At 29.8% G+C, this 25,598-nt stretch overlaps 1 protein-coding gene across 4 annotated transcripts; it reads left to right on the top strand.

Moving 5' to 3' along the window:
* Positions 1 to 393: 393 nt before the first annotated feature.
* On the top strand, positions 394 to 24,680 carry LOC108564413 (CREB-regulated transcription coactivator 1-like). 4 transcript variants are annotated; one of them, XM_017923454.1, is made up of 13 exons: positions 395 to 821; positions 4,955 to 5,101; positions 16,862 to 17,062; positions 17,144 to 17,271; positions 20,374 to 20,527; positions 20,594 to 20,701; positions 21,428 to 21,475; positions 21,574 to 21,678; positions 22,028 to 22,204; positions 22,344 to 22,349; positions 22,626 to 22,688; positions 23,825 to 24,041; positions 24,096 to 24,680. In XM_017923454.1, the coding sequence occupies exons 1-13, from the start codon at positions 708 to 710 to the stop codon at positions 24,293 to 24,295; spliced, it is 1,668 nt and encodes a 555-aa protein (XP_017778943.1). In that variant the 5' UTR covers positions 395 to 707; the 3' UTR covers positions 24,296 to 24,680. The 4 variants fall into 4 exon arrangements, with proteins under 4 accessions (XP_017778944.1, XP_017778943.1, XP_017778945.1 ...); XM_017923455.1 differs by lacking the exon at positions 21,428 to 21,475 and having other exon boundaries at positions 394 to 821; XM_017923458.1 differs by lacking the exon at positions 4,955 to 5,101 and having other exon boundaries at positions 396 to 821.
* The last annotated feature ends 918 nt before the right edge of the window (positions 24,681 to 25,598 follow it).

Raw genomic sequence — 25,598 nt, 5'->3', positions numbered from 1 at the left:
TAATAATGCATGTACCGCCCCTCAAAGAGGAAAAGTTAATATTCAGTCGCAAATTATAATATACTTCACTATAAAGACAACTGATAGATTATAGCTATTTGTATATTGCTAGGAAAAGTAAAGTTAAGTAAATTATATCTTTATATTATTCTGTTAATGGACAAATATGTCTTTTTGGGATTAGTCGACATTGTTTGAGTTACTGATTGGGAATTTAAATGGAATCGTATAAGATTTTTTATGTTCATATTGGTGTAGTTTTCTGCTAGTTTGTAATTGAGGTGGTAATTTATTATAAGGTATAGTGCACCAATTGTGCAGTAAACCAGATTAGTTCCGCACTAAAGTGAAGTAGGCGAGAGGCGGTGTGCGCGGGCGGCGCGTGCGCCCCATGCGGGGGCCGGGGTTGCATCCTGAAGAGAGCGACGGTCGTCGGACGACAGCGAGCGACAGTCGTCCACCGTTGTGTAGTGTTTGTGTGAGTTGTTTGTGCCGCGGCTGGCACGGAAAAACCGAGAAGACGTCGAAGTGGAGAAGTGCGTGTGACCCAGTGCGACCTGCAGAGTGTGCGTCCTGCCGACGAGGAGGAGGTTGGTGGAAGAGGACAGACCTAGAGGCAGCAGCAGGAGGAGGAGTCGGCGACAGCGGCAACAGGGAGGCGGAGGTTGCAAAGGAGCCAGGCCAACCCAGCCACGGTTTCGGCGAGCATGGCGAACCCTAGGAAGTTCAGTGAGAAGATCGCGCTCCATACGCATCGCCAGGCCGAGGAGACAGCCCGGTTCGAGCAGATCATGAAGGAGGTGTCCGATGCAACAGCCAGGGTAAATCGAAGTCACATTCTTACGAAACAAATGACGACGTAAACAACGCTCTCTCACACACACAGCCAGACACATCCAAACACACACACATACATACATAAACTCCGAACATACACACACGCGCTTATACAGCATATACCCATTCAGCACACACGCATACGGGAATAAGTGCGATCCTTTCCCAAACATTGCGAGCCTTCTTTTTCAGCCGAACCTGAATCCTTCGTCCGGTGCCTCTCTTTGCGTTCGTTTTTTTTTTATGTTGATAGCACAAATTCAGGCCAACCGGGATACGTGCATAGCAATCGATAATTGCACTTTTCCCCCCTTTTTTACAATAAAAAAATCAGAATCTTTTTACCTTCAATATTCGAAATCACACTTTGACAACCTCAAAACAGAAGCTACGGTGCATCCATCTACATATCACCTATCTTCGCTCTAACCGCATCCCGCAGAATTTTACAACATAACCTTTCAAATGCTTTTTATTCGTAATCAACACGCGATTCAAACCCAGTTCAAATAGAGCTCAAATCAACAAACAGTGTGAGAATATACGAGAAGCACATCTAAATCTGTAATTTATTTTGAGTTTCGTTATCATACACGAAAAATCCTGCCGTAGCAGGATGATGAGCGCTTTTAGTTAAGATCCAATTGGATTCTACATAACAAAAACAATTTTAAGTTTTTCTCAAACATTTATTAACCCCTTTTTGCTAGCTGCGAAGTTTTAATCTTAAATTGTTTTGTCCCATCATCCAGTTCCAATAAGATATTTTGTATATCGATTCCATGTGCATTCATCTAAATGAGTGCGTGTATACATGATTCGGTCAAAGGGAATCGCCTGATTTGGTACATTCGTTTGAAATTGCTAACATGCGCCATTTGATTTAACAAGTGCCAGAGTTATGATTGAAGTCCAGTTGTTTCTAGAATACGATCATCGCTGGATTTTAATTTTAGATGTGTCCGAACTTAAATCTGTTACACTAATTGTAAGAAAACTTTCAATTTTAACAACATCATTCTATATTTCACTAAAGGAATAAAAGTAATTTTTGTGTCGAATGATTGCACAAATTCAGAAAATAAATGTTAATTACACTTTTCTTCATTCGTTTACTTCTACTATTTACCTTTAATTTCCAAATTCATCATCCATAATTAAAACCCGCACAATACACATATTGCGTTTATCCTCAAGTTTATAAACTTACAAAATTATTTTTGATCCACAAATGATTTAATTCCCTTTCCATTTTCTATAATAACGCGATTCAAATCCTGTTCAAACAAAGCTACGAACCTTTTATCAAGAAACGCTGTGAGTTTATGAGCGTTACACCTAAATTCTGTACGTTATTTTGACAAGCTCATTTTGTTATCTTGCACGGAAAATCGTTTATCGCAGTGGCAATGGATTTTGTTGGGAGGACGATGAACGAATTTAATTAAAATCCACAAAATCCATTTGGATTATGCTCCGTAAACACACAAGTAATGCTAAAGAAACGAATCCTTTGTTTTGTATATATTCTTTTATTTATTTAATTTTACTTTTGGTTTCTTCGAACTTGTAAATCTAGTTTAAGCTCTTTATAATTTGTCCCATGATTTATTTCCTATAAGATATTTGCATATTGATTTGTAGAATTGATAAATGCGGTAATAATTTATATATGATTGCGTATATACAGGATACATATTGTCGAGGGAATCGTATTAAAGGTTTAATAATTCGCTTCCACATATCAATTGTTTTCAGAATACGAATACCAATGGATTTTAATTTCAGAAATATCTGTAATTAAAGCTAGAACTATTTTTGATTTTAGATTGTTAACTTTAATTACTTTTATTCATATTTTAAATACTAAACAGCAGTGCTTTTTTTGTAAATTTCATTTAATAATGCCATATATATTTTAACTAACTATGATGATTAACTAACTTTATATAATATAGAGTTTCCAAAACTTTGTATTCCTCTTATTCAAATAAGAAAATTCTCTTTTAATCTTTTTTTTTTTCTAAAGAATTGTTCTCAATTAACTACTACTACTTATTGATTTATGAAGTGCTTAGGATTGTTTTATTATTATTAAAATTGAGCATAATTTATTGGATTTTTTTTTGTAACTTCATAAAATGTAAACATATTAATAGTTTACTGCCCACTGATTCTATTTTTATCTTTGGATGCTAAGTAACATTTCTTAAGGATTTAAATTAGAAAAAGGCTGTTTGCAACTGAACTTAAGTTATCTTTATCAAGTTTATGCGAATAAATACATTTGTGTATCTTTGAATTAATGATTTAATACTAAAATATTAAAGTAAAACATTTTTTTATTAACAATTTTCAAGTTCAGAATTTATTATGAAGCTTTGTGTAATTGATTAAATCTCTGATTTGGCAGAAGTTTAGGTAAAACCATCTCATAATTTAAGTACATACAAATGAACACTATAAGGTTTTAATTTAATTAAATATAGATTTAATTATAGTTTATTTGCTTAATTAATCGAGATTGTTTATATCTTGAGTATTAGAAATGTTTCAATTAATGTTGGAATCCTAAGTAAGTAATTTTTATTGGCTTCAATACAAAAAAAGAAAAACATTTATAAATCAATTATTTATTAAAATTGCAAAATAATCGAATATTATTAGATTTATCGAAGTTTTTATTTCCATTTCTAAGTTTTTTTATATGATAAAAATGCAATTTCGATATATAATTTTAATGTTATTGTCTAGCCTTCAATAGGTGTATTGCACAATTCATGTTATAAGATTAAATAATAAAGCTAAATATTACATTGCGTCTGTTCAAACTGGTTTATTTTAGCAAGCGGTATTTTTAAATTAGCAATTTTACTCATGTCCGAGACCCAACACTGTTTTGTTTTATTGACTTTGAACTTAGAAAATTTAAATATCATCTTCGTGTTTCAAATGCAACATATAAAATTCGTTTGTAAATTTAATTGCAATTAAAGATTATTCTTTTAACGTAGTTTACATATGGATATATATGACAATAAATCGAGATACATAATTGAGGACTTATATATTGCCTACCATGTTCTAGCATCATACAAATATAAAAATACAAAAATTTGACCATTAATAAGATAAGTTCATCTTAACGTCAGAAAAAATACTAACTACGAATTGATGTGAAGTTAATTTGTTAGTTTGTTTCGAAATGCTGGGTATTTGATTTTTAAAATTATTTATCCATCAATATTTATATTTTTTTAATTTTCAATTATAAATGATTAAAAATTAAGTAATAAGTAGTACTATGCGGGTTTTGTAGAAACTTGATACTAGGAGAGAGCATCTTTTGTAACATTACATTAACTCTTTGTTTCCTTATATTAAACAAGTTTATATAAACAATTGTTGATCTCGTTATTTAAATGCTCAATATTTAATTTGTAAAAGGTAAAAGGCAGAACGAGTACATTCGATCATTGTGTACATACTGCTAAGTAATTATGACTTATTGATGTCCATTTAGAATTAATTACAAGCGACGCGTTTCAGTCTTTCCAGTCTTTATCGGCCATTTAATAATTGAGAACAAAATCGATAAAGGAAACAAAGGCTGCAATTACCAAAAAGGAGATGTCCGAATCGATCATATCAAAATGCTCGAAATGTTGTAATTCATTTAACAAAAATTACGCTTTCCAGAGACACCACGCCTCACATTTGTGTATTGCTAAAATAAATATTACTATATAAAACGCTTTTCTTCTCTACTCTATTTTTTTGTCGGTGTATATGTTAATATACATTTAGTTGGAAACGAGCAGCTGTTGTTTTAGATTTCATAAACATCGCGATGACAAATAGAAAATGTTATCTGTTATCATTGACACGTCAAGGCGGGCACAATCACAATTAGCAATTATAACTAGCGAAATAAAACTGTGTATATTTTTGGTGTAATACCAAAATCAAAGTTGATATCTGAAGAAGCATCGAGTGATTCCCAAAACTTTGACCGATCTTGTATATACGCATAAAGAAAAGTAGTGGATGTAGTTTAGATGTTTTTGTTGTTGTGTGTGCTCAATTGTTTTTTTTTGGGGGGTTGATGAATTTGCAGGTGAACAATGAAAAGGAACCGGTGAAAAGTACGCTGCGTATCAGCAGCCAGGCTCTGGGCTCGTTCAGGGGCGGTTCTTTGCCCAACGTTTCTGCACAAAATGCTGAGGGTACTCCAACTCATACCGCTGATAAGACTGACAAAAAGGTGCTGCTTTCCCCCAACTTTGCCTGTAGTTCTTGCATTCAGACACCCCCTTTAATTCCAAAACCAGACTCACGCTCTGTTTAGCTAGCACCTATAGAAAGTTTACACAATGCCCAGTGTTTTTGTCTTCAGCACTAATTTTTTGCTATTCAAATCAATAGAAATACACTGTGCAACTTAAGTTAAGTTACACTGTGTTAACCAACAGATTGAAACGCTAGGCATTAATACCCAGTATCCACATATTTCATTATATCTAACTACTTTTGTTCTTAGATATGCAAAAAATCTTATAAGTAGTTCTAGTTTTCAATTTTTAAGTTAAGTGAAAACACTAGTTTTTTTTATTGCATGCGTATGATAATGCAATAAGATCAAAAACCCGTTAGGGATTTTGTGAAATAATATGACATTACCCAATATAGACGATAATTTCTCCATTTTAATGAAGCTGGCATTTATCGCGCTTTACGAGACAATTCCGGTTCCGAACAGAAAACAACTTTTCGCCCTCGTTTTACCTTTTTTTTCTTCTATAGTATGTATCATGTAATTACGAGCGCCGGCATTCGACTCAAATATCATATTTATATTTTCGCCAAAATCATGTATGATTACTTTATTTTCATAAAGTTGTTTTTTTTTCTGTTTGCCTTTGTACGTAGTTTTATATTTCAGTTGGTTCTTTAATTAATTAGTGTAATTGCAAATTTCAAATATGGACACAATAACAATCTACGCATTCAGTAATAAATTCATTACGACTTAATTTAATTAATTATTTTTTAACAATTTGTTATAGATTTATTTAAACGTATCGTTGGCATGGATAATAGTTTGTGTTTAGAAATGTGCACGTTGTTGAGAGCATGAAACATTTCTGTAATGATAGTAACTTGTAAGAATTACACTGCATTAATAATAATATACATAATTTCTAGTTTTTGTAAGTGAAACGTTTAGAAGATCATGGTGGTAAAATAAGAAAAATAACATGATTTTTGTATTGTCTTCAGCAATACATTATAAGTAAAAACATATTATTTAATAAAAGCGCCATCTGTATTTGAAATATTGCATCTTAGTATATATAATATATTATAACAGATGTAAACATCATATTTTAATGGTATGTTAAAATTTTATTTAAAACGAACTTTACTGTATAATCTCTGGTAAAATGCCTACGCTTTAAAAGTTTTTCTTTTTATAAAGTATGGATTCCATATTCAATTAGTATAATTGCAGTTGTGGCTTGAAGCAATTACAATTCGCAGTTAATAATGCATTAAACTGTGTAACGATTTTTCAGTGTAAACTTGGCGATTCAAGCGCTCCGATTTCCAATCTGACCATCAGCTATTTAAATACTATTTTCCTAATCGATTTTTGTACTTTTTCCAAATAACATTAATATTTATTATGATTTATTACATTCTATAGGAATAGCGAAGAATGATATGTGCTGAAATTCAACAATTATTATTTTAAAAAAATGATAAATGTCATCAGTATATAAATGTACGTTATATCATCATTAATCAATAAACCTGCGTACACTGCAAGAAGTCCATTTGATCCGCTAAGTGTGTAATTAGTCTACTTCTAGGAAGTCCTAATATTGATGCAGTTAACTTTCTCTCTATTGAAAGATTAACAGTGGTTTTTTTTTTAAATGTATCCACATTTTGTTTGTCCATTTTGTAAATGGTACGCTCGCTCACTTACTTAATGTACATTCTCATTTTCAAATCAAACATCAATCACTTGAATTAAATAAAACATATATTAATAACACAAATATCATATTAAACGTTATTATGTAACGGTTTTCAAAAAATAAATACATTTAATTCAATTACAAAAAAAGAGAGAGACTACTATAATAAATAGATGATTTGCAAGTTTTCAAACTTATTTATATTAAATAAACTAAAACTGAGACTTGTTCGCACAGCGCGATAGATATTGTATATTAAATTTTTAGTCTTTTAAATAATTCTTGCTCGGAAATATTGTAAACATCTGGTGAACATCTTATAAGGTTTCGAGTATCTCGTTTTTTTTCATCTCGCTTTTTTGTGTTGTTTTAAAAAAAAGCCTTCACATCCACAATATGTTCATGATTTATACAGTAGACGGAGGTTCCATTTTGTTTATAATAATTCGTTTCGTTACTAGTTTTGATATAATTTTAACACTTGAATATTATATACAGTGAGTGATCTGTATACGAACATAATCCGTTCAAAGACGGATGTTTATTACCCGAATTGTTTGTTAAAAAATTCACTCACTTGTACATAGACTTTAATCCAAATAATTGCTTCTCGGTATTATTTAAAAATGAATTATATTACAAATTTGTAATGTTTAATTGTTTAATTTAGAAAATAATTGCTCTGGAAATTTGTTTAATAGTATAATTAATACTTTAATAGTATTTTTTATCTTATAAATGTCAAGAGACATATGTTTGACTACCAATATCGATTTACAATCAAGTTGTATTGTTATTAAACACGAAGCGAATTATATTTGTTTGTGGTGATTATATTAAATAAATTGCTACACGCTATTCGTGGAATTTATGCAAATCTCGTTATGCATTCCATGCGTGCATGTATTGAGATAATAATTCAGATGGTAATACATGCTACCTCTACTATTTGACTATTTAATTGTTTGAATTTACACGAATATGCACTAATGAAATTTACAAATTTTCATAGAAACTTTTAACAACAACATTAATTGCATCGAACATATAATAAAACAAAAAATATATATAATAACATTAAATTATTGCAAAAAAAAAAAACGAAATAAAAAAAGCTTGAAAAATTGCATTATTGTAGGTAATTACAACATATCTTCTTTATAAATTTAGTTTTAATTAATGTTTAAGAAAATACTGCTTTACAATGTTGAACTCAGTTGATAATTGTAAAGGGAAGGTTTAATACAGTGAGGTTTTATTTGTCGCGGCAAACTTTTAACGATTTCAAAATTTGACGGCGCACAAAGTAAAAGATAAGTTTAAAAGTTGTTTACTTAGCTATAATACACTGTGCATTATAATTTTTACTATATACATTTCTAAAATTTGGCGGCAAAGTGGTTGAGAATCACTGGTATAATAGATTAACATTCATTGATTTTTATTCATTGTCAATTGCTACCTGATTTACTTACTATACAATACTAACTCTCCTAGTGCGGCTAATCTGTTTTGTCAATATCCCTGTCTGTTTGAAAACGGACTAATCGAGGAACTAAATACAGTCGATTCCGCTTAATCGGGAAACATCGCGATCAGTACATTTTGTCCCGATTAAGCGGCTGGCCCAAATATCCAAAGTTCTACAAAAAATACAGGATTAGTATTTTTTAATATTTTATTTATTAAATTGCATAATATAACACAAGTCACAAAACTATACGTATATACATATAAAAAATGTATACCTGCAACATAATAGAAAATATTATAAATTTTGGAACAATAAATTTGTATGTGCAAGGGACGCATTTGGTACATGCGCCGCATATACAACATCTATAGATATGTGTTTCCTCGGGGCCACGTCCCGATTAAACGGAAAATTGTTCCGAAAAAATGGAGTAAAATTGCCCCTAATAAACGGCTGTCCCAATTAAGCGGAATCGACTGTATATATTAAAATAAAACTGCACAAAAAGAGACTACAGTCAAAGGTAACAAATTTAAATTGTAAATACATTTTTGACGTCATAATATGAAAAATATCTTCAGGTGATTAAAATGAGATTGAGGAGAATTCGCGTTTTATAAAAGGAATTAAAATAAAAGAATACGGTCCAGCGTTTTTATAAACGTATAGACATTTTGTTTCAAGGTGAAACCTTTTGATTTATTATAAATGGATCAACAACATTATTTATCGTTATTTACAGTTTGCATATCAACAGTTATAAGATGTGCTCGTGTACACTGCAATTTGAAAATAACAACATAAATAAGTGGTACAATAATAAAACGTTGATTTATTCTAATTCCAATTTGATTAAAAAATACAATATAATATTAAATTAACTTTAGTAGAAATAATTAAATAATGTCTCAGTTTTTTTTTAAATTGAGAACAAATTTTGCTATAAGTATATAATTTTAAGTGTGAATAATATTGTTTAAACATAATGTGTAATCTAATCATGGAAAACCCAAGAATGGTTATGACAAAATTGATGTAGACAAAAATCTTGTATTTACACGTTTTTTTTTGCAGCAGCAATTACGTTAAATAAATGCATTTTCATTGCAGTTATTTTCATTGTAAATTTATTAAATCCTGTTATATCATAGTACGTCTACCAGTATTTGCTTTTTTTTTTATCAAGAATTCATGAATTTAGTATTCGAAGCACGATGAAAATCAAAGATCTCGTTTGACATGAATGTTTCGTTTCAAAGTATGGACAGAAAAAAAAATCAAACATAACACAAAATTTATCTGCGTCTATAAATAAATAAGGAACATAACAATAATGGGCAGATAGATGGTGTTTTATTGTGCATTCAACATTTTAAGGTCGAAGGTTATACTTATATAGAAAAAATAATCTAATTTAAATGGGACACTTGATGTTTTCGAAATTTTCATACGATTTCCCAACATCGATACGCTTGAGTTGTGTAATTTTCTTATAGTAAGTTAAGTAAGCTCTGTTATTATTATTGTAATGAGCGTATCAATTGCACAATTGAAGAGGAATGATATTATATTATACGTTGATAAAAAAAACAATTGTAGGTTTTCGTAACGTACTTTATTGTAATTTATCCATATAAATACGTTAGTTTATCGATCACGAATGTTTAAAAATTTATGAATATTGCATGTTTTTGTTGTAATTTTGTACGTAACTTTGTCTAGAAACCCTGTGCCGATTTTTGTGCCATTGTCGATGACTAAATATATCAAAATTGTTAAAAATAATTAAGTTGTGTACATACTATGAATGGTTACATTTCAACCGTTTTTTAGAAAATAGAATAACTAAGAAAGAACTGTGCGAAAGTAATTTGCTATGTTCAGAGCTGCTGATTCCAGCCTTAAAGGTTTGCAAGTAATAATGATGAAATCAAGATTTTGATCAATAATAACCGCACTACACGACACGTGAATTAGCGGATATATTAAAAATATCAAAAACAACCATCCACGAGCGTTTTTTTGAAGCTTAGTTACATAATCCATTACGGACTAAAATCACGACATTGCCTTATTTTTATATTACTTGGAGTTAGGCGGAATAGTATTACTCTTCACGGAGTATTCCAATTATTTGCAACATTCAATTAACTTCGAGAACGTTAAATTTTTATATAAATAAAACACTTGGAAGAGTATTTATAAATTATAAATTCAAAGAAGATGGAATGTTTTAAATTACGTAAAAGATGAAGAAATGTGTATAGATCAATGCTTAATAAGAAAGCTTAATGTGTGGAAAATAACTATAACAATATAAGGAATTTATAACTGAAATTAATATAATTTTATAATCATATTTTATTATAAATTTATTTATAAAAATCATATGATTTTGTCTTTAGTTAATGCTAAATGAATTAAAGTATGTAAGTATATTTAAATATTACAATTACGCGGAATTCCCAAACAACTAAATGTAGATATTACATAATTTTTGTATATTCAAATAATTTGCTTATTATGTATTTTTATTAATAATACATAATCGTAAATTTAATTGATATTAAATTTCGTTTTGTTTGTTGGAGATATTGTATGATTGAAAATAATATTTATTGTATTGTATGTGTAACTTTATTGGATTTGACCATAAATAGTTGATGTGGTCGAAAGCAAACTCATAAAATACCTGCGGTAATCCGCTGTGATGTGCGTTTCATCCACAAACAACTTTATACTATTACCATGGATTTGTCTGCGAGAGGAAGATGTTAAAGCTCAAGGACATTCTATTTTTTTGCGGTTATTCAATAGAATCAAACCATAAAAATAGAAATTTCTTTCAATTGATAAACAAAAAGACAATTAAAATCGTAATCACTTTATATTATTTCATAATCTTTAATTATAATGTATTAAGATATTACATTTTTCATATTTTTATTATCTGGTTATTAGTAAAAAGTGTTCTTAATGATTAGCAATTAAACTACAAAAGGCAATTATTATTTGTGCCATAGTTCAATCGTTTATATTATAAAATGATCTTAGTTTATTGACTTGATTACATTAGAACAATAACCATTTAATGAAGATACTATGACTAATTACAATACGTCGCTTTAATCGATTAATTGATTGCCAAATACAAACAGTTTGTTAGCAAATGTAAATATACGTATTAGTAAATATCAACTATTATTTCAATTATGATACAACAAATACAGCTTCTTTCCTTTAGACTAACGATTCTCAAGAATTTGCCTCGCACTAACTTATTTCTGTGTATTTGTAGTGCGACCAATTTGCTAAGAGCATTTCCAGTTGACAGCTGTCATTTAGCTTAATTTTGGGTCGCGAACCATAGGTTGAGAAACGCTGCTCTAGACATCAATTGAAAGATATTTTTGAGACACTGCTAAAGTTTACTGTCACTAAATATATGATACATTTTTTTTGACATAGTTAGATAACTTTACTGATTACTAAAGAATTGTCAGTTGAAAACAAATTACTAGTTTATGCAAGGTCAGAATGGAACTTGTCTTGCCTGGACCTAAGGAACACAACTATGGGATTGAACCAGCAACACTAAAGTCCAATCATTAAACAATTCTAGTCAACATGCTTAACGAAACTTATTTTTGTACAAATAGTTGTATCAACAAGAAACATTCAAGAGGATGTTTATATTGAGAATAACATAAAATAACCTAAGCTAATAGCGCGAAAACCTCAATTAAAATAATGTATACTGACTGATAATTTATTTTACTAAATATTTACCATTAATTAATTAAAAAGTACTGATTAAAGAAAAGGAAATGTTAAAAAATATATCTGTTGCACTCAATAATATAATTAAAGATTAATATTATACAAATCGTTAATATATATATTAAAAATAAGTATCAATGCGACAAAAAATGTCTCAACAACAATTTACAAATAAAATGTATATAACGTTTCAAATGACTTGATTATTAGACTTGTTAAATTCTGGTTTAAGTCAGTTAGTATTGTTAGATAGTAAATGTTGTAATTATTAATTGACTTTGATTCTTACAAGTGAACTTTTTACATATCGAGAAGAACTTATATTCAAAACTAGTTATTGGAAATTGTGTAAGGTCATTGGTTATCTGTTATTAAAATATTTGGTAAGAAACAAAATATTTTCCAAAAAGCGTTGAACTCTTTTTAAATTTAACTGTCAAAACTTTACACTGAAACATCAAAAACATATATTATATACAAAAGCATCCATTACCAATGGCAGCTTCAATAAAAAATAATAATAATTGAAACTTAAAAAGGCCGACGGTTTGAAAGTATTTTTCGATTCGATTCGGCAACAGCCGTTATTGAAAATGCAAATCTATTTAAATTGTCTGGGTCTCGTCGAATCCTGGAAACCGGTTCTAATTGGTGCAGGATTCGAGGTAAATTCAATTCCAACCTGGAATCTTCGCTGATTTTCTACTTCGCAAAGGCACAACCGATTTCCTGGCAGCTTTCACATTTTTTTGTTCCGTCGTTGCAGGAAATTCCTGTTATTAATGATTCTAGAAATCTGATAAAGATCGGAAAAGGAATTCAATGATTTGTTAATGAGCTCCACTGTTTTTCGTACTATACCGAAACTGATTATATGTTCATGATGTCTGCTGTGTTTTTATTTATTTATTTATTAGCCAGCTCAAGGCTTATCGGTTCTACTGCGTACTACTTGCTGCATATCTTACACATGCTCATTTATTATTACTTTCGTTGTAAGAAAACACTGGGCTTATTTGAATTTCAAATTTTTAGGAGGAAGGAGGAAAAAGAGGAAAATAACCTGTGTGTGTCTGCAACCTTATCGATACATTCTTTAATCGTCTGTTTATTTGTGTATTTGCTAATCTGCACTTTATTTTCTTTTTTTTTATATCAAACTGTAAACATTCAGTGATACATATTTATTTATATAGTCGATCGTGATTACCATTGCATTCATGAAGCAAATGTCTTAATAAATTATACCCACAGTTTAAAATATTCTCACTTTTTTTATATAGACTTGTTAATATTGTTTTGTTTTTAACTCTTGATAGCACGTTTTGTCTGTCTAAGCAATTTGTTGATATCAGCATATTTTTTCCACAATTCTCCAAAAGAAACTCTACACTCTTAGCATAATCTTATCAATTTAGCATTTAATTTGCTATAGAAAAAATAGTTATATCAATAAAACATTAAAGTTTACACATAATAATTGTATAATTGCTTCAATTAAATCATTATAAAATTCCAAATTTTTAATACTAAATCAATTAAATAAAAATCTTATAAGCAAATAAAAATTATATGTTTACACGTGCTTCGAAAATAATGAATGATATTTTCATAAAGTAAAACATATTAACTTTTCCAATTAGATCATTAATAAACTATTTACTAATGCATTTTAACTGAATGAAATAGTTTCTAATAATGCAAAAATGCAGTCCAAGAAATTTCTACATAACTACGAAGCTTTCCTTTTTTTCGGTGTTACAAATGCTAAGTGCAAACAGAGAATATTGATGTTAATTATAATTATACTCACTCCTGACACTTTCAGTACATTTCTCTCTATTATTATCCAGTTATATGGCCGTCTTCCATGCAACTTGTTTCGGTGCACGACATATTTTTTTATTGCTTAATAATCTTTGAGTTAGGTACGTTAAATAATTGAAATCTCATCGATCGTCCGTTTAAATAATCGTATGTGCTATATGCTAGTGTTTTTTTTATTTAACATTGAATGCAAGTTATGCTTATTTTCATTCTGATCTTCAGTTCATATCGAGTTGTTAAAAATATGGATTTCTTATTTGCTTTTGCTTGGTGTAAGTGTGATGATCGATATTGTGTCTTCAGTTATTATAGGTCATTACATTTAAAAATATGGATTTCTTAATTATACTTTTATACGATTATAAATGTGACATTGCATCAAGTTCTTTCACAAGCTTCCATGTAAAAGGCAATGATGAAATTATGAAGCAGCTGTTGAATATAAAATCTGTTTACAAAATCATATTCAATTAATAAGGTATAAATAACATTAACTTCGTTCATTCATTTGATAAAATGTATAAAAGTCAATGATTACGTTATTTAAAGTTTTAGTGGTCAATACCAATATTTTTATTCAAGAAACGTTTGCACAAATCATTTAAATAAAACAATTATATAATATAAATTTTGATATTATTTTTTCATGAAAATTGAATTTTAATTAATTTTTTAGTTGATAACGCATTGCTTATATTAATTATATTATTAATATTAATTACTAAAAAATTGAAAGGTTTGCAAGAAAATAATTTTGGGACAAATTATATTGAAATAATTAAGATTTTTTTATGAAATTATAAAATATATTTATACAAAAGAAAAGCAATTAATCCAAAATTATAACTTTATTTAAAAATTGCTTAGTTTTTTTTGAGTATTTAACAAAAATAATGAATTATTAAAAATAAATAAAACAAAATATCTGCAATAAGTCGTATAGATTGAATTGTTCCAATGCAAATGTCTCATTTTGATGTTTTCTTTTGTATGTTTACACACACGTGCTTCGAAAATAATCAAAATAACGTAAAAAGTAACACATTTAATTTTCCAATTAAATTACTAATGCATTACTAATACTAATGCATTTTAACTGAATGAAATAGTTTCCAATAATGCAAAAATGCATTCGAAGAAATTTCTTTCCTTTTTTAACTCGATTTATTTAAATAAACGTTATAATAGAATTGTAAAAGTCAAAACCAACTTTCAATATATCTATTGAAATAAGAATATTATTTATTTTCATAGTTATACAATTGTATTTTAGACAAAAAAAAATACATTTGAATCTTTGTATATGAATGGAGTAGACTATTGTTTGGGAAATTAATTTAGACGGAATGAAATGCAAATAATTAATTGACGTCTCGTGAATTTTGATAAATTAGTATCAAAATGCGAACAATTTGGGCAAATAGATTGGAGGATCAGCAGACGACGCTCGACCGTTCCGAAGGTTTATCTGGCTGCCAAAGCTTGTTTCCACATATTCATATAGTGCACACGTCACGTGGCTACTGATCTTTCGATGAAAAAATACATCTTCACACTCTTATCTCGTCGTATTTACAAAAACACGCTGCATCTATATATGTATACATTTACTGAAGATTTACTTCGGAATGGAGTTGAGATGTTTTTTATAAGCTGCATAAGATAAATATATATCATAGAATGCTCCTGATATCTATTAAATTAGTCGAGATCCTAACTAATAAATGTATGTTGTTTAAATACAGCAATGCCTCGACTATAGGTTGCGCCAATATTGCGGACTAATTAAGGTACTAAAGTAAACCGCACAAAAAGTCTTGACTGTATAAAGGAAACATTTGTACTATACTTTGTTTCTTTGAAATTAGCGGTTATTTTTATTAAAAAATATAGTATTTCAACATTATATAATATATGACGCTTAAACTTAGAACATTTAGATGTTCGAACAACTTAAAATTTGAATAAAAAACTAGAGATAAAAAAGATTTTTAAACTCAAGCAAAGCTCCCATCAATTATAAATAAAGTGGTAATTAGTTAACAACAACGTATACCTAATAAATTCTAGATGAAAGAAGCGTAATTAATTTTCTATTGATCCATAATATTGCTTCTTCTATTATTATACAATATGTTTTATATAACATAATTCAAATTATTATTTTTTTATATATTTTCCAAAATGATCAAACAATTAAAATGTTTTTTGTAGTATATATTTTGAGGATCTGAAATGGATAATTTATAATAGAGAAAATTTTACTATTAGTCGAAGGTATTCTATTATATATATATATATATCTTAAATTGTTCTATGTTATTATATTTAATCGTTGAAATAAATGTACAAGGAAATTGTATTGGATTATTTGTTTAGATTCTGTTATCGTTCACTTAATTAGCGTTGATCGAACATCCCAAGGCCAAAATTTAAGTATTGACAAACAAACTGGTGCATAAATAAATATATTAAGGACGTTATTAATAATAATTAAATTACACGATTATCTGTAAATTTTGTCGAAGTTATCATTTGTTATCTTGTACTTTTAACGTTTTGATTTATTTTTGGAAACTACTAAATTCTTGTGGTGAGTATCTCAGGACAGATTAGTGGTGTTTGGTTGGAGATTGTGTACTCGAAGAGATTTGGTAAATTAATTTAAGCGAGTAAATTTTGGTTTATTTGTTTAAAATCGAGATTTTCGTCATTTTTCGAACAATGAAATCTACGAGGTTTACTTGGATTTAGCCAATTAACGTCACCCATTACTAAATAATAATGCTGCATGTAGTTTGCATGTTAGAAATAATTAATTGTAATTCGCAAATGATTTTTCTTCTTTTCAGTTTGTTTCGTTCTGTATTAGCTGCTTGTTCGATTGTTGTATGCTATTTTTTTGTGTCTCGTCTTAAAGTTGATTATTAATTTTGGTGTGCGTGGGTCTTTGTTGCAGCCGGATGAGGTGTCGCATTCGCACACCAATGTGCACTTCAGGGAAAGCAGGGCCAGATCTCAGGGCGGTCCAATTAGGAGACCGCAGGATAGGAAACACGACACGTCTCCTTATTCCAGTGGACCTTTCCTCAGCCCTCCACCGGATACTAGCTGGAGGAGGACCAACAGTGACTCGGCTCTTCATCAGAGCGCCATGCAGGTATCACCTATCCTTACATATTTATCACCAAATTGAGATGAACTTATTGCATATTTCTGTTTGTTGATTCGATCAATGAAGGGAATGAACACGGAAAGGAACGATAGCACAAATAGTCGCTGGATGGTGCCAGCCGTCAATGGACCCGAGCATCACGACAACAGACGACCTAGGTCCAGCTGTGAAGTGCCTCGTGTTCCCGGTATCAAGTAAGAATGTCTTTTTAGCTTTTTCTGGTGATTATAGGCATCTGGATTGATTGATTAATCATTCCTGAAATCGCGATGATCTAATTATAGAAATGCGTCCGAAATAAACGCCATAATTAATAATGGGGTTTCGTTGACGTGTGAGTATTGTCGTTAAAGGATTGGCCACCTGTTCTGGGAAGTTATAAATCCTTGTCGAATAGGAAGTGGTTGTTCTTGCACGAATAGGCTACACATACACGATTATCTACTAATTTTATACACGATACAACTCTAGACAAATTATAATATTTTTATATTTTTTATGCCATTCCCATGTTTACATCTCAACAAAGGTTTAGAACAAAATTTAAAGTAATGTTATTGTTATTTCGACAATGAGAACTATATATTCTAATCTGTCTGCTGCTGGTTTTCAATAATGTAATTTATATTAATTCATAGCATTTATTTGTTTGCATCTTCTTTAAATAATTTAGAAGAAATATCCTTATATTAATATCAGTAATAATATTGACAATTCCTTTAATTATATCCTATAAATAGTGTATTTAAATGAATAAATATGAAATTAATTATTTCCTGCTAATTATTACAAAAAATATCACATGTTATTACTCAGACAGTTCTATTTATAAACATTTTAATAATATTTATAAATGAAATACTGCATTATTTGCATATTAGTTAATTGTTTTATTTTCTCTTATTTACTTACTAAAGATATTGTTAAATATAGGTGATTTGTTAATTAGTTAAATATGAAAAGTACATTGTTTATAACTTTTACATTTATTATAAGATGATTTAAAAATTTAGTACACATGACTAAGTTCCAGATTTTCATATTTATATAATGTATTTACATAAATATGAAACTATTTATATATAATATAAGACTAGTGATTCTCAAAGTGGAGGTCGCAGAAAAATTGATGACAGATCAATCCGGGATGTTTTTCTACACATTCTTCGGTGTCTTTTAATATTTTAAGTGAAAAGGAAACATTGAATTATATGGATGTTAGATTACTTTTATTTGAATTTTTCTCACTCATAGTTAAGATAACTGTTTATTACATATATATTATTTGTGGATTATTTTAGAATTGGTCACACTTTATCTCCTCCAGCCAATATCGGCGTTTAAGTTGGTAATTTGTCTTTTCCATGGATGTTGTACTCAAGAAGAGATAAAAGTAAAAAACATATGATTTCTTTATCATTAATATGATACAAGGTATAAATCATATTTCTTCGCACAAAAAAATTGGGACAAATAATGATGGTTACATCATTTTATAAAGCTAATCTGATTACCGGAAATATATATAAAACAGAAACATAACTCGAAGCAATCTATTATATTACATGTAATAAATAATAATTACAATTTATTGATCTGCGTTTAACGAGTTTAATCCGTTCCAAAATTTCCGGATGTTTCCCTATAGTGAAATTCTCGTGTAGTGAAACATATTAAAAAATACATGTAATATGTGTACACAAGTTTTAAAAATGATGTAGCAGGCTCGCAATCCGGGACTTCTCATCGTCACTCATTATGCGAAACGTCGCTCGTTAAGCGAGTCATTTTTCTTACAATTCATTTTGCTTTGCTTAGTTAAGTTTTGTTCCAACAAAAAAAAACAAAACTATATGAATTGGAAACTATAAACCCTGAACAGAAACAAACAATTCTTTATATAAATAAATGAACAAGGAAATACAAATTATTACCTTAAAAAATAACTATTGGTTTACGAAAAGAGATACACAACTTTCCATTCAGTTTCTACACAAAATTAAAAATGTTATATAATTATTTTTCTTTAATTATATGCACAACGCAATTGTTTTTATGAATTATAAGTTTAAATTCAATGAAACTTACCCGAATAAATAAATTTATCAATATCAATGAAGTATGTAACCATAAATCAATTGGAAACTCATCTAAACTAATTTTAATGGATTTGTTATTTTTTTTTAGAAACTAACTTATTTCCTAAAATTTTAAATACAATTATTCTTAAAAACTTATACTGACGCTTTATCAATATTGTGTTGCATCTTCAATGGTTATTATATAAGAATTACATTGGTAATTGTAATTGCGAATTGCAGGTGAAGCATGCGAAAAATGTGCCGGTATCTGTAATTGTTTCGTGGCATTCCAATTATACCGAACAATTATAAAATTGATTAGGATTTGTGTTAATTGAGTTATCCTCATTGAGCGGATATCGCTCACCTCTCTCATTGCGACTTTCTGCGAAACTTAATGCAATTGGATACGAACATCCGTGATTTTATTATGTTACGTTCATCATTTCGAAAAGGTCGCCAGCTGCACGAAAAATATTTTTCAGATATCAAAAAAAAATAAAAAAACGTAACCGTTTGCATTGCAAATGTTTAGTATGTTAATTCTCAACGTTGCATAATTCTTATTAACATATTTGTGTACTTTCGATTAGAATTTGTGTGATTTTTGTTATGCTTTCTCTACGTCAAACAGTCGGGTTCTTGGCATATATTAAGGTGAAATAATAATTAATATTGCTCATTTATCTTAATTCCTTACTTAATCTGTTTACAAATTAAAGCAAATATGAGATGTTTTGTTTAGTGTACAGAAATAATAATATATGATTTGTGATATTGAAATTTCAATACTGAAATAAATTAAAAATAAACATAAATTAGATTTTTCTTGTTAGATTGTTTATATGCCTAATTCGTTTATTTCAATAAACCGCTTTCTATCTTTTAGATCAGGGTTATTATATAATTTATTACTGTTTTACACTTTTGGACAAAAGTGGACTGTGTATTTTAAATTAAAGATGTCGTTATGGAAATGTTAATTATTTGATTTGAATGAGAAAGTGGTAATTGTGACGCTGCTTTGCATATTCCGTCGATAAGTGATGTGTCGTTTGCATGTTAAAATTATTAGCAGTTTCAATGAAGATCATTCTGAAATATAAAACATCAAATTCGTGCAAGTTGAATGATGGATATTTGCCGATTTTATATATTTAATTTGCAGTGTTGATATTGCTCTGATTAATATAATATTTGTTTTGTTTGTTTTAGTATTTATCATACAGCGCACGAACCAGGAACAATACAAATCCCAATTGGAAACAATACGGGATCATTGCCAGATCTCACAAGTGTACATTTCCCTTCACCTATACACGCACCCCTTGATCAAGAACACGATCAGGGGAGTTCACCTTATAGTTCTGTACGTTTTGATATGTTTGAAAATCATCAACATATTTCTTACGAAGATGTTGCTCGTGATTTGCAGAGTCCTGTAAATACAAGTCCATCGACGTTATCACCAACGAGTATCCTGCCAGGCGCCCGACAGCAAACTGGGCGTTTCCCATTTAACACCCCTGTATCAACGCATCAGGTAAATATTTATTAACTTTAATTGTTACTCTCTAGTCCACTCACAAAAAATACAAACAATAGAGATTATCCAGTGTCTTTGTTTAGTTTTGATTTATTTTATACGCACAAATGTTGCTATATTTGCTCTTACAAGATTACAATCACATTGTAATTTAGATTAATTTGCGATCAATATTGTACTTACTATGCACGTTGTTTTTAGTTAGTCTGTTTTTATTTATTTTTTTCGTGTAACACCTACACCTGTGGTCTTCAAACTTTGTCTACTCACAGAATTATTAAGAATATATTTTTTTGTCCCAAGGTCAATATTTTTTTAATAAAGATATTTTAAGAGAATAAAATGAATATAACATAAAAAGTATTAAATAGGATTAATCATTTAACTATTAATCACTGTTATCATATGTAGTTTGTGAAATGTGTTCCAAAAAGAAACTTTTAAATTCCTATATGAAATTGAATCAATTCAGTTTTTCAAAACGCTGTACATATTTTTTTATTATATCATTCAACTTCATTTAAAATCGAAAAAATCTTTGAATCATATTTTGTCACTTAATTTTGGATCAGAAGTTGAAGTTTGATTTGTGTTCCTTATAAAAATTAGTATTTTGATTTTGACGTATTTGGAACAGAGTTTGAAGACTACTGACCTAAACGAAGTATATTTGATTTTTATTTTTGGTTTTGCATGGTTGTTTTTTTTACGTTATTGTTACAGAACCATTTATCAGTCCCAGTTAACTCTAGGTACATGCATCGTAATAAGGTAAGTGTATTATTTGATGAGCGCTTTAGTATTTGCACATTAAAATTATGTTAAATAATTTTCTAACGATTCTCTAATTTCTTGATTGATTTGTGCAGGTTGTCGTGGATAACAATTCAACGATAGATAATCAAGACTTTACACTCATGAGGGGGATGAACGTGTACCAGCAGCCCGTACCTCCAACATCACCGTCGCCTACCGTAAGAATTTTAACATGTGTTTAGTAGCAGGTTTTATACCAAAAAAAAACAGAATCTTGAATAAAACAGTTTTCGAATTCCAATATTTAAAAAAGTTAAATAAATTATAAAAATAAAATATTCTCCTAACAAAACTATAACAACTGGAATCAGTTAAAATATAACTAGAACAGAATTACCTGAAAGAGAAAATACTTTGTGTAGATTGTTTTGTAATGATTGTTATGAAAATTGGTTTTCAAATTTACAAATTTTAAAATTATTTACATTATTAATTAAAAAACCCGGTTTACAAGTTTAACAATTTACAAGTTAAAACAATTCTTTTTCTGAATGTTTTCGTATACAGTTGCAGCAAATTGCTGGATACAGAAGTCCTCGTCCCAACCCGCAATTGTCGCCCAGTCTAGGAGGAAGACATTCGGCACCTGGAAGCCCCGGTGCCCCAAGTCCTCTCAGCGATTATCAAATTTACAATCAACACGAAACGGCACAACTGCAACAACACTTCAACAGGATTTCAATGGTGAGTTATCCTGAAATCCTCCAAATCGTTACCACACAACGATCAATCAATCAAATACCCTCTCCCACAAGATCCACTCCACCACATGCATACTAACATTTGAAACTCGCATTCTTTTCTTTGTTGCTAATCATCCCAGGGAGTGGTAAGTCTGTTTTTACATGTTAGAAGGCATTTTTCTGTATGTTATCTTCCTTTTATTTACATTCAACTCGTTTTGCAATATTACTGTTCTCATCCCCACCACATCATCTCAGTTGCGCCGCTAAATCTCATTAGGGCTAAATATCTAGGGGAGTTTTCTTTTTTGCGCTGTTTAAATGAAACGAAAGTAAATGTAATCTTAAATAATTTATGTAATTAGTAAATCTCGAAGATATTTGCAATTGATGATAATAATGTGTGTATTTGTGTGTGCTAGGACTGGGCACAGTTGGTAGCCAGTCTTATGGAATCTGGATGTACTTGGAGTGCGCAGGTTCAGGTGAACAATTGAAGTACTACTATTTTAATCTCCTTATTATTTATTTACATAGTTTTTTCGTTATTTTATCTTTCCAATTTTCCTGGGAATTATTTATTTAGTATTTTTCCGTTTTTTTTTAGCTTCTATACAGAAACATTTATTTAAACAGCTCAACTTTTATAGTGTTCGCTTTCACGTACTTTCCCAACTACAAATGTCCCCACATACGTACGCTTTTATTTAATTTTCAGTTCTTTTTGTCCCTCCGCTTTTATTACGAAACTAGAAATAATGCCTTATCTATGTGAGTCCAAAGTTTCTATTTTAATTTATTCGCATAGAAACGAAATGCTAATTTAATGGTAATATAATCTTGCGGAAGACGAAAGTTCGAAAATATTCATAAGAAAACGACAGAGCGTATGATGGAGTAAGAAAAATAGAGAGAGAGATATAGAGAGAAAGAAATATATTTCAAATTAACCGAATATTACTTTTACTGTGACTGCGATAAGGCATTGTTATTGAAATTGTAATTTATTACTTATTAGGACGCTTTGTGTTTCAACTTACTCATTTCATATTGTTTCCTCTTTCTTATTTGTAACCATTTTTGTTTTTATCGTAATATTTAATATAAAATACTCTTTGAAAATTCAGTTCATAAATAATGTTTGAGAAAATGCATGAAATGAACGGATGCTTTATTATCACGTAATAAATGAAATTCGTATTATATATCAACAGTGTTTTTTAATTTTTGATAACAAGCATTTGCTGATATGAATTTCAAATTATCGTTTTTTTCCGTTAACATTTTCAAAGAGCACTAGAATTGAACGGAACATTATTTCTGAATTGATTATACCTTTATACTTGGATATACAAATATGAATAATATAGCTTTAGAACAAATCCATATTTCTGTTAGTTTAATTTCAATGTAATGAAAATATAACAGATTTGTGTGCAAATAATAGTAAATAGGTGAATGATTCCAGATGGATGATGTCAATGTCAGAATTAATTGATAAATAATATTTATATAATTTATATCCAAGTTTGAATGTGTTTTGGAATGAAAAAAATACGTTTCTTCTGAAGGTGCGAAAGTAGGAAAAAGCATTATTGACTTTATCATTTGGTGTGTTTAGATGGATACGCCGGTGAGTAGCGTCTCGTATATGGAACCAGGAAACGTTCAACTGACGCAAAGCCAGTCTCAGATCTTACCAGAAGTCTCGACGGAGTTGGCTGGTGATGCTGGTTACTATAGTACCTCACCATCGCAATTAGTATACCAGACAAACCCGCCGAGTCTTCATACTACGCCAAATACTCCAACCAGTATACCTGATATTGTGCTAACCGGTAAGTGTGTTTTTCCTCTATAATTCAGACGAACGTTAAATTATTGTATTTTAGATTTCTCGTCTGCAGACGAGCTGTCCAGACAGGACATGGCGCTGACGAAACAGATAGAGGCTGAGCTTCTGGCCAACGAGAATGAGCTCCGCGAAGGTCTCGAACCTCTGGACTTTGACAGCATGCAGATGCTCTCCGATACAGGGATAAACTTGATACCGGACAGCGTCGAAGATCACTTCAGGCTAGATAGGTCGTAACAGTAAGTGAGGGAGTCACATCACACAGCTACACTGTCCTTCCTCCAACCGATACATAGAGACCATCTACAATTTGGAAAGGACGCAGTAGTACACGAAGACAACGCCAAGAATAAGCGAACGACGAGGGAGATAAATTTCTAGTAATTTGCAGGATTTCACTGCCGATTGCATTACATTTGAACGAAAAAGAAGACGAAATGTAAAACAGAAAGAAAAGAAACAAGTATAACAATTTAAATCTTTGGAGTAATCTGTTTTTGTAAGAATTCTAATCGTTCCGAACAACCGTGGGTGCGAGTGAATGAGAATGAGAGTGAATGGCTATGTCGTATATGGTTATTCTTTTTTGGAGTCAATGAAAGAGGAGTTATGGCAACAGAAATTAGACACGAAATGAAACTGAAAATCGTTTTTTTTTTTATATAAGTGTGATCGTTATGTTTTAGTGACTTACAATAGTGTGGCCAACAACAAAAAATTATATATGTATATTATAAGTGAAAGATTTTCAAATTAAGTGCGCGCCGGATTTAGATTTTTATTACATATTAAATATATATATCATATTATTATACTTTTTTTTATGTATATTTACACAGGGTTTTTTTGGCTAACTTTTAACTACTCGTTACCTCGAATCATTTCCCATAACTCATTTACAAGTATTTGACTAACTACTAACAATTATTTTATACACTTATCTTTGTTTTATATGTTAAGCTTATTGATTTCAATAATTATTCTGCTCGATTCACAAAGTCATCACGAAATGGTGACTAACGAAAATCCGATGGATATTTAATTTAATTAACGAAGGCCCAAAGCGAATTGCGTCGGACGAACTTTAATTAGTGAACATATCAACCATTACAGAATCCGGAATACATAAAAAATTAGCAAAATTCGAGAGACTTTTAAATGTTCTGCGTCAATTGTACCATTTGTGTGATTATTAATTGACGAAGTATTAAGAATTAAGTTTCACAAATAATTGTAGTCACGAATTTTGAATACAAACTGTTCGCTATTAGGTTATCAACGCCATTGACATAAACGTAAGTTGATATTGCTTCTTCTTGGTAGTATCGAGAGAGTTAAAAGTTAGCCGAAGCCTCCATTTTGTTTAATTTCATTTCGGGTAAGAAGAAAAAACAAGGAATGGCAGAAACAATTATCTACACGTGGAAGAAAAACTTATATGCATACTTATATAAATGCACGTGTGTATATTTACATTCAAGACTGATCGGCAGTCCAGATACAAATTGAGACTGTTATTTAAAAAAAAAACAAGAAAAAA

Source organism: Nicrophorus vespilloides, unplaced genomic scaffold (genome assembly GCF_001412225.1).
Source record: "Nicrophorus vespilloides isolate i.1.1-1 unplaced genomic scaffold, Nicve_v1.0, whole genome shotgun sequence".
Taxonomy (NCBI): domain Eukaryota; kingdom Metazoa; phylum Arthropoda; class Insecta; order Coleoptera; family Silphidae; genus Nicrophorus; species Nicrophorus vespilloides.
This window is presented reverse-complemented; position numbering and strand designations above follow the sequence as displayed.

What these genes read in the sequence shown, in the direction of transcription:
- LOC108564413 (XM_017923454.1), top strand. Translation starts at nt 708, where the DNA reads ATGGCGAACCCTAGGAAGTTCAGTGAGAAGATCGCGCTCCATACGCAT. An exon ending in CCTCGTGTTCCCGGTATCAA is followed by an intron (nt 17,272 to 20,373) that starts GTAAGAATGTCT and finishes TGTTTGTTTTAG; the next exon opens with TATTTATCATACAGCGCACG. An exon ending in ACCTGATATTGTGCTAACCG is followed by an intron (nt 24,042 to 24,095) that starts GTAAGTGTGTTT and finishes ATTGTATTTTAG; the next exon opens with ATTTCTCGTCTGCAGACGAG.